General features: G+C 41.7%; 1 protein-coding gene across 10 annotated transcripts; it reads right to left on the reverse strand.

Moving 5' to 3' along the window:
- Positions 1–9,865, reverse strand: LOC147432687 (uncharacterized). 10 transcript variants are annotated; one of them, XR_015185567.1, is made up of 7 exons: positions 9,616–9,850; positions 7,193–7,382; positions 5,211–5,277; positions 578–677; positions 369–495; positions 210–278; positions 1–93 (listed from the first exon to the last, which is right to left on the reverse strand). XR_015185567.1 is itself a non-coding variant. In XM_086492539.1 (6 exons), exons 3-6 carry the CDS (start codon positions 5,238–5,240, stop codon positions 49–51), a joined length of 315 nt encoding a protein of 104 aa, XP_086348665.1. In that variant the 5' UTR covers positions 5,241–5,277; positions 7,193–7,382; positions 9,616–9,851; the 3' UTR covers positions 1–48. The 10 variants fall into 10 exon arrangements, 8 of the variants coding, with proteins under 8 accessions (XP_086348665.1, XP_086348669.1, XP_086348664.1 ...); XM_086492539.1 differs by lacking the exon at positions 369–495 and having other exon boundaries at positions 210–349; positions 9,616–9,851; XM_086492543.1 differs by having other exon boundaries at positions 1–278.
- Between the last annotated feature and the right edge of the window lie 563 nt (positions 9,866–10,428).

The following is a 10,428-nucleotide window of genomic DNA, read 5'->3' on the forward strand; positions in this document are numbered from 1 at the left end:
TTAATATAAACTTGCAATTTAGAACCCAAAAGTTAACTTCACCAACACTTACATACTAAGTTCAATTGTTACTGTTTGTGTTGCAACAATGACCTAACAATTAAAGGGACATGCACAAGAATAATTCATATCAGTAATTAAGAACATCACTAAATTTGTTTTCAACACTTACAAAGGAGATTCAACTTCACGTAATGATTACTATTTACCTTGCGATGATGTTTGGTACTTTGATTTGAAATCCCCTCATTCATAAGCTTCAACTTAAGGTACTTTACCTGCAGAAAACTACCAATCATTCCCTTTTCACCCATGTTGTATACTGCATGTCTTGCTAGATCCTTGATATCTGCAAAAACCAACTTTACATATAGATCATCATGAAATCTAAACTCCTCCCGCCACAAAGATCGGACCTTGCAGCTACCGGACATCTCCAGATCATCAAAAGGTGATGGTGTTCCATGATAAAAATCATGGTACTTTGTGTGATAGCTTACATTTTGAAAAAAAACATAGATATAAGAACCATCATATTTTTAAAGAAACAAAACTCAATCAAATGAGTCATACTTACTCTCAAAGTGAATGCCAACCAATTTTCCTTGACTGCTAACCACTACACTATCCGATGTATTTATTTTCCTCTTCCTCATGAGAATCCACACAAGAATATCCTGCAAGAAAAACATCCATTCAATCGAAAGACAAGTACGTTAGTACAATTTTAGAAAAAAATAAAGAAAGACGTTTCAAAATAAATAAAGATGTGATCTTTTACAAATGCAAAGGATTTTTTTGTGTGTGTTTTTTTTCAAATCGGCACCAAAACAGGTTCAAAACAGATATCATCCATTTCAAACAAATTTCGAGCAAGATCACCAAACAAGTTCTCAAACAGATTTCAAACTTAAAAAGCAATCTCGACATCAATCGAGCTCGAAAAGTCGACCGACTTTCCATCCTAGAACCTGCACCAAAAATTAGGGTTAGGTTCATTCCGCAAGGTCGTAGCCGAGCACAACATGGTCCATCAGCTCTTGGACAAACAATGTTTCTTTGGTGGTGATAGTAGTCCCAAGATAGCAATCGCACTGGACCTCCAAGGCCATCTGCTCGTGAAGAGACATCTACGGAGAGATATCGAGAAATTTCACGTTGTAATCTGCTAGGGTTTCCATGGCAAGCATTTCAAGATACCCCACTCTGCCAGAAGTTGCACTCTGAAGGAAGATGTCAGAAACCATATAACTTTGGGCAAAATTTTTCTTGAAAGCTTGCCAAGTCCTTAGAAGTGTGCGGCTTGGTAGCTATAGACATCAACATCTACATGGCACTACCTCTGAGAAAAACAGCAGCTCGAAACAAATCTTGGATCCTTCTCTTGTAAGTGATCTTTATGGCTTATGCCCTGTAAGACATGAGCGATGAAGACGAGAGCGCGCCCAATACGCGATGAAATAAGGGTGGGAGTGGCTAATAAGTCCAGGTTCCAAGTTAGAGGGCGAAGATACCTCGAATAAAATTCCAATAGCTCTATCTGCTCTTTGATAGGACCGGTATGATCTCAAAAAAACACACGCCTGATGCTCTAATACCACTATCACAAGACGGGCACCACGTGTCAATAGAAAAGAAGAGATTGAACATACTTTTAGCACTTCAATACAACTGACCTGAAAGAGAGAGCGACACGAGACACGGAGTGGCGGAATTCCACCCCAGAGAGTATTGGCCCCAAACTTTGGCGCCCCTTTCGATATTTCTTCATATTCCATCAACACAGTACAAGCCGGTACTCAAGACTCTGCATCTTCTCCAAGAAGCATCCCAGAGAATGAGTCCTAACCTCATATATATTTAAAGGCCCTTGGCCTGAAAAGCAATTACAGTGAAAAGCCTTCAAAACTCATAAGCTTCTAGTCCAAAAAGCAAAGCCAAAAGCTGCTAGCGTTAAATCACGGAAATCCGTACAGCCTGCCACGTCATCATGTCAATGCAAATTTTGAAAATCTGCCATGTCATCAATTTGTGTGTGTGTGTGTGTGTGTGTGTGTGTGCAGGTCTTGCTATATTTTAATCCTTTGTCACTTAGGCCCCATCGGATGGGGTCCCCATAAGTTGGTAGAACTTCTTTTTTTCTTCTGCTACGTGTTCTTCTTAGGATTTAGGTCCGCTCGGCCAGCATGTGCAAGTTGGATTCATTCTTTAGGCTTTGACATGTCAGTAGTTTGTGACAACCGCTAAGGAAAAAGGACGTTGGCGTTTCAAAACGCAGCGCTCAGTGGAAATTGGTGAGGAAGGCTCCAACTAGGCAGTGTTTCACAATACCATTGCAGAGAGGAATTGGTGACACCGCCGCCTGCTCATCAAGGTTTCTCCTCTTCTCCGAAATCTCTTCTCTAGGGAAGATCCGTAACGCCAAGGCTCTTCACATGCTAAGCTCCACCAAGAAGCTCTGATACCATGTCAAAGTCGATGATGTGGAAGCGTAGAGACCAAGGGGAGTGAGCACGCGCGAGAGAGAGAGAGAGAGAGAGAGAGAGAGAGAGAGAGAGAGAGAGAGAGAGAGAGAGTTCTATTATCTTCCTCGGAGGTCAAATATGACCTATGGAACTAAATGAACATGTCACGTGGTGTGAGTGGAGGTCGTAAGTGACTCTCGATGCTCAAAAATGACTGAAACGAGCGTCGTAATAGAGTCTCCACATCGTGGCTGGGAGAGGAAGGTATGTAGGGAGAGCTCATTGCTGAATATATGGGGAAAAGAGGACCTAATGTGGTCAAAAGCTGAGCACTCAAATAGTGTGCGGTACTCTCTCTCGCACTTGACGAGGGCATAAGGTGCAAAGTCGATGAGACTCCTCGCCAGTGTCCCAACGTCTTGTCTCGCAGCGTAGAGAATGGGAGCTAAGACGAATGGAGACAATGGTGCGGATCGCACTCAACGGGATGGGCTTAAGAATGTAGGGATGGGTTTGGTTACCTCTTTCGGAGAAGAGAGATTTGTAGTTTGGGGCAACATGTGTGGTGTAATAGCTGAAGCAAGAACCTCCGGATTTCTCCCAAGCCGTGATACATTGGCGTTGTAAGAAGGCTTCATTGACTTGGAAGTCGAACGACGGATCCTCAACCAAGTGACATGCATCCCATCTTCCAAACCATTTCTTGATGTCAAGCATCCACCGTGAACTTAGTATTTTGCTCTTGCATGTCTTTTGGACCTTTTGACTTGCTTCATATGCGATTCTATGAAGTCGATGCAAAGGGCTACGTTGTGTCTTAAGCATGTACTCCACAACCCTTTGCATGCCCAAGACCTCAATGGGAAGCGATCCGGACTCAAGAAGTAAGAGCATGTAGGGTGTTTGTGTCTTGACTTAGAGAAAGTTGGTGAGAAAACGCTTTTGAACATTCTCAAACTCTTTCCAAGTAGACTTCCTTATGCTTCCATCCCACACCTCCACTCCATAAAGAAACACCGGTGTCACCAATGTGTCAAAGAGGTACTTTTTGAAAGCCCAACACTTGATCTCTCCAGCATTGCACATATTTTCAAATGCATAATAAGCCCTCTTTCCGGCTTCCAAGCGACGCATTGCACAATCCTTCCGTTTATGATTGGATGGAGCCTCAAGGCCAAGGTACTTAAAGTGATCTACCACTTCAAGTTGCTCAGTGTTGTATAGAATGCATGGATTTTCGTCATTGAGGGTCGTTACAAGCATGACCTTGGTTTTGGATCCATTCACGATCAGCCCGCTATGTAGGCAAAAGCGTTCCAAGACGCTCATAAGCTTTTGCATCTTCTAAAGTATGTGCCAAGAGCACTACATCATCGGCATAAAGCAAAAGCATGATCACCGCATTTCCGATCTTAACCTCTCCTATGCCTTCTTGCTGCATAAAATCAAGAACCATGCATTCCAATTCATCAGTGAGTAGCCCAAAGAGGGTTGGGGAAAGTGGGCATCCTTGTTTGACACTAATGAGAGAGAGAGAGAGAGTCTCTTGAACCAATCGACCTTGGCAATGAATAACTGAATGTGTATACAATGGAGGCAAGGGGTTGCTTATATAGCAAGCCTAGTAAATTTCCCTACCCAAGACTTTGACAAATAAGTAAAATAAATACCTAAAAGCCAAACTAAATAATGGGATCACATTGGACAGTTCACTTGAGATGCCTAAACTTCAACACTTCTACATTTCCCAAGCCCGTGCAATCTTAGTGAAAGGGCATAGACAGCAGCCTGGTATCCTCGTACAACAAGAGCAAACGCAGATGCTGAACATGAGGAACATCTAGAAACCAAAAGACAATTTTGCAGCAACAAGCTACAAGCACGCACGCACCCCCTCTTGTCTCATTAGGTTTGTGTCTACTTGCCTTACGGTAAGCATTGTCATATAAAATATAGATGTTATTGAAAATTAGTTTGATTTGTACATGTTCACTTTAGCAATGGGCTCCCACGTCCCGAAGATGCATAATGTTGCGCATCTTTGCATTGTTGTCTTGGCAAAAGTTTTGTGCATGGTCTGAGCATGTCTGAGCATGTGCCATGCTGGTTAGTCAGACAGCAAAGATACCAAGCTACAATGCAAGACAAATCCAAAGCTTGCTCAGGTGGAACATTTGCTCATCCTCCCTCGTATTTTGGATCTTGTGAAGCTGTAACATCGCAAATTTTGCAATCCCTAAATTCTGTGTGGAGGTGCTAATATTCTTCTGTATTTGTTTATTTGCTGGGAATCTCCTGAGTCAAGTTCCAAAAATGAAGCCCAAAAAGACATGCTCATCCTCCCTCATATTTTGGATCTTGTAGAGTTGTAACAACGCAAATTTTGCAACCCCTAAATTTTGTGTGAAGGTGTTAATATTCTTTTGTATTTGTTTATTTGACGGGAATCTCCTGAGTCAAGTTCCAAAAATAAAGCCAAAAAAGACAATGTTTTTGAGACTGAGGCTATAAACGATGCAACAGAGCTTGTGAAAATAGACCTAGCCAAAAAGAGCGACATTGATGTCGTTGTGAAGGCTGATATAAGAAAAAAAGGTGACACTGATATTGCGAAAACAGTAGATGCATCACCTTTTATTTCTACCAATGTCACTTGCATGCAGCTGATACTACTTAATTTTCAGGTTTTCCTCTAGCCATGATAATTCTTGGATTGTAGAGAAAAAACGATGTAGGTGTACTTACTTTTTTGCTTTGATCTGCTCGACTACACATTGTGGTTGTTGCTATGCATTTTACATGGATCCCTGCTCTGAGATACATTATCATCAATATGAATCAATGGTAGATTCAGTTTACATTTTCAAGGCTACACTGCTATGTCCTCATACACTTCACTATGTCTTCATGCACTTTGTTCTATGCAATTTCTAGTCTACCACGGGCTCAAATCGTCTCTCTCTCTCTCTCTCTCTCTCTCTCTCTCTCTCTCTCTCTCTCTCTCTCTCTCTCTCTCTCTCTCTCTCTCATAACAAGTCTTGAGTTCAACTCCTCGCCGGCTAGATCTTTAAGGTCTCTCGGGATAGTTTCTTACGACGTTAAAACTCTCTTCTCGTGTGTGTGTGTGTGTGTGTGTGTGTGTGTGTGTGTGTGTGTGTGTGTGTGTGTGTGTGTGTGTGTGTGTGTGTGTATGCACCCGCGCGTGCTAATAAAAAGAGGAAAATGGTATAACCTTTCTATCACCCAAGTATGGTTATGCCATTTTCCTCTTGAATAACAAGTCTTGAGTTCAACTCCTCGTCGGCTAGATCTTTAAGGTCTCTTGGGATAGTTTCCTACGACGCTAAAACTCTCTTCTTCTCGGGGGGGGTGTGTGCGCGCTAATAAAAAGAGGAAAATGGTATAACTTTTCTATCACCTAAGTGTGGTGGATTGATTATGCCATTTCCCTCTTGAATAACAAGTCTTGAGTTCAACTCCTCGTCGGCTAGATCTCTAAGGTCTCTTGGGATAGTTTCCTACGACGTTAAAACTCTCTTCTTCTCTCCCTCTCTCTCATTCTCTCATACATGTGTGCACACTTATGCTTGCCCATCAACCGCAGAATCTACCTTGTGATTTCTAGGTTGTCACTTTCTATTGATATTGTGCATACTATGTATCCATATCAGCATATATCGATTTATGTTACTTTTTGATTGCTACCTGTTGCTCTTCTGCTCCTAGGCGATTCCTGAGCGGGCAGAAACTCTCACTTTCTTTTATATCTTAATTTTATGCCGTTAGAGAGTCATGTGCATAGAGCATACATAAAATTCTTGTATGAGCTTTTTATGTTCCAAGGTTCAAAAAATGCAGAGAACAAGACTTGTGTGTTCTTGACGTCTTGATATTTTCACTAACTCTCATTTTGCAGGTCAGATCAGTCACAGAAGGTGCTTTATTTGCAACAAAGGCTTCTAGACATCAAGAAAATGTCCAAGGCAAGCTCAGTAATAAGAATTATTTGCACACATGGTTGAAAGCTTTAGAGCAGCATTTGATGGGCTACAAGGGTAGCTAGGTAAGGGCCCTTGTTGATCTTAATTCTAAAAAAGCAGAGAATCTATTTAGATGTTGTATGGGGGTTAGACGTCGTACATGCTGTAGCACCACAGACGAGCTCTGCTGAAGCTGTGGAGAAGATCTTGCGGGAGGCTGTCTAGTGTAGGGTTGCCCAGCTGTGAATTTCTGCACTTGATCGCCATTTTTTGCTTGTGCAGATAATTGAGGTCACAAAGCAGTAGAATACTCATGCAGATTAGTTCTGGAGGAGTGGTTGATCAATTGGCTTCAGAGCTCCGAAATTGACCAGATGGGGATGTTGAGGCGCTCATGACAGTGTAGGATAGGGATGCTAAGGCTGGGCTCAACGCACTGACCATGCAAACAACGATAGTACCATTTGTTTTCCTTTATGTACATAAATAGTGTTGCCTACTGCTTGTTCTTTTATACAACATATATTTGACATGATGCTGCCCACAGGGGTGATCCTACATTGTGAAAAGTCCTAAGCTTTTGCAAATTAAAACAAGAACGTTTTTCACATTATCTAGTACAAAAAAATGGCCTCTTTCACAAACTACACACCAAACAATCAGAAGTCATTTTTTGGAAAGAAAAAAAACCTTATGGGAAAGCCAAAAAGACGAGCAATAAGAAATGTTTTGAGTGGAAAAATTTACCATCTATGATTATCGAAGTTGTTTCAAAGTCAAAGTATTGGAGTTGTGGCTCCTCATCCTGAAGCAAGACTCTACAGATCAAGAAGTCGTAATATGGATACGATACAACATGTTTCACTTGTTGACCACTCAGACAATGAGTCCTGAAGAATCGTACTCCCTCTCAATATCTAATGCATGGTACAAATACCTAAAATGGAAAGACATAAAATGCATAAGTAAATTCTCAAGAGTTGCAAAAGAAAGACAAAAGACACGTGTGGAAGGACCGACACATATGAAAAGACCCAATGCAACAACTATTCTTCATCAATTTGTGGACTTTTTGATCATACGGAGTCCAAAATCGAAGCAGACATTGGTTTGTGATTGATCGTTTGTGGATCATCATCATTGTCCACATGGTTTTCATCAACCATGTAACAAATTCAATGTCTGCTTCAACGCATTGCTTCAGTCTTTCCCAAATGGATGTTACATTATTTTCAAGCTCCTCCACAGCTGAATAGATTCCAAGTGGTAATTGCATTTCAATGTCACACACCAGCAAATACTCACTGATTGTGAAGGTTTGATTTTCAAAACTTGAAACTCAAGATCAAGTTTCTAAAGACAAGATTGAGCACCAACATAAAGATCCTCTTTGTAATTATTCTTGTGCTACTGGATTTGTGTCTGTGTGTGTGAGAGCGAATGGAGTTTCAAAATCAAGATGTGAAATCCGACCACTTGCATTTCCTTCCATCATTTTCCCTAATTTTTAATACTCTGATTCAAAAGTTTCATAATTTGGCTGAACAATTAAAAGCAAGAGCAGCCACTGCATAGCTGCAACTAGGTCTACCTGCTGATGTGTCAAAAAAGAATCACCAGAATGTAACTCCAAAAGCTGCTTCATAGAAGCTAAAGGTGTGTGTAAGTCACGCTCTCTTTGAGCCATCTCTCTCCAATGGCATGAGGTGGCCGCGTGACAAGCCACATTAGATGCCTTTATACATAATCGAAATAATCTGCGGGACTGCCATTGTAAGCATCCTCCTATTTCAAATCCCCTGAATGATCTCTAGAAGAGAAGAAGCTATGAGTACTGAATTAGGAATCTTGCATCCTTGTTAGAGTGTTGAACAATGCTCAGAACAAATAGTGAGTACAACTGGCGCATGATCAAAGAGAGCTGTATACGAGGAATAGTGATAGTACCACCTAAAGACGCAGCCCACTCTCTCAGGTAAAAGCGGTCCAGTCTATTCGATAGGGGTCCTTGCTAGCAGTGATAGCCCCAAGTGTACTGCAAAGAGTTTAAATGATGGGCATAAGAGGGCTAAGACCATGCATTATCACGACCCAATGAGAAGACAAAGTAATTCTAAGCAGGCATCCCAAGCTGCTTGCTCATGATGGGAAATCAAGGAGAGCACATGTGGTACTGTAGCTTGGCAATCATGTAGCCCCTCTACATTGTCAAAGTCAACTCCAACAATCCAAGAATCAACAGTGGGCAGTACATGAAACAACTGTCGCCAAAAGTCAACACGAGCCATAGGCTCTGTGCGTGAATAGACTGACAAATAACCAACAATCACATGGTCAATCTCAAATGCCACATACATAGCTCTGACAGCAATCAAAGTATCATGATGGAAACCAACGACACCCCACAAAAATACATACACCACAACTGCTCACTCGAGTGCCCAAGGTTGGCTCCTTTGCTTCATTGACAAAAAGCATCAAATACAGATCACATAAGCTTAAAAAAAGCTCAGACATACTGATCATTACAAGCTCACGAGAAACAAAGACTCAATTGGAAAATAACCTATCTAATGTATGAACCATTCAAAAAAGGGCTGTAGAAAAGACAAAGACATATACTGAAGAAAGTGGCCAACAAATGGCTTAATGATCAGTTTCAAGCTACATGAAATGCCTATTTTGCCTGCTTGGTTGAACAAGCACCGGATTTTTTTCATATAAAGCTAGCTACCGTACGTGGCGGACATTGATACGCTACAGCAAGAAAAATTGTTTTTTGACTCATATATACACAAGAAGATTTAGAAATTTTCTCATGTAGGAAAACAGAGTCTTTCTCAGTTTTTTTCATACGATGCATAACATCATGAGCTTCTGCTCGAGAGGCACCGTATACCTAGCTAGGAACGATCAGGGGGCAGGGGACCCCGGCCCCCCCCACCGGGCCGGCGGTCCCCTGTCCCCAACCTTACCTAGCTAGGTATGCAGCACCTCCCTCACAGAAGCTCATGATGTTGAGGTAAGTCACAATGTGGGAAATATTGTGAGAATTTGTCCAAAAGTTCCTGTGGTACAGGGAAAGCGAGCACACAGACACAATGAACACTAGTTAGAAGACTACAAGGCCAAGGAGGATACAAGAGAGAATTAGGAGAGGATGTGAGTACCTGTGGGGTCTCCTTTGCGCAGATGATGACCTTCAAGGTGAGAGCGAGCGCGCAAATGATGACCTTCAGATACAATAAACACCAGTGCAGCAGAAAACGAGGCCAAGGAGGTTGGCAGAGAGAAGTAGGAGAGGGTGTGAGCACTTGTGAGGTCTCCTCTACATAACACCGACAAAGGCCATAGGTTATTTGTACTCTTCTGATGTAACTAGTCTTGCTTGGTTGGCCTTGTCGTGACGATTTATCTCCCCAAGATATAATACAACACTCTTGAAGAACTTTTTTTAACAAATAACACATCCAGTGTTAGAAAAAAACCGGGGTCTAGTGTATTTTAACTGGCTGAAATTATAAATCCCGGTTAGATTTTGAGCTTGCCTTTAAGAAAATCGGCAAATTTACACTAGTTTTAGTGTAATTATTGGCAAAAGCTTCAAATTTTGACCTCGAAATCGGGAGAATTTCAAGTTTCCCCTTATTTTGTTCGGTTAGGAAAAATGTATTTTTCTAGCCCTGAACACATCAAGATGCTAAAGAAGAATTGGTTTAGCCCCCTTAACAAGATATGCAAAAAACAATTGTCGGAGGAAAGGTGGGAGCAAGTAATGGAGAACATATGGGCGCCAAAGGTTCTGCATCACATGAAGGTATTTCTATGGAAAGTAATTAGGGGTGCTCTTTCGACGGGGGTGAAGATTCAGGAGAGAGGGATAGGGACAGATCGATGCCTGGGGTGTAGGATGGCTAGTGAAGATCTGACCCACCTGTTTATGGAATGTCCAGCCATCAGAGGCCTTACAGGAAAAATTTGCG

The sequence above is a fragment of the Adiantum capillus-veneris genome, chromosome 20 (genome assembly GCF_014529385.1).
Source record: "Adiantum capillus-veneris isolate H3 chromosome 20, ASM1452938v2, whole genome shotgun sequence".
In the NCBI taxonomy this organism is placed as follows: domain Eukaryota; kingdom Viridiplantae; phylum Streptophyta; class Polypodiopsida; order Polypodiales; family Pteridaceae; genus Adiantum; species Adiantum capillus-veneris.

Excerpts from the sequence above, each read along its gene's own strand:
- LOC147432687 (XM_086492538.1), bottom strand. The coding sequence starts at position 5,240 with ATGTGTAGTCGAGCAGATCAAAGCAAAAAA. Across the intron at positions 678-5,210 it reads GAGCAGATCAAAGCAAAAAA|GATATTCTTGTGTGGATTCT; the intron begins GTAAGTACACCT and ends TTTTTCTTGCAG. Across the intron at positions 350-577 it reads GGTTGGCATTCACTTTGAGA|ATATCAAGGATCTAGCAAGA; the intron begins GTAAGTATGACT and ends TGGTTTTTGCAG.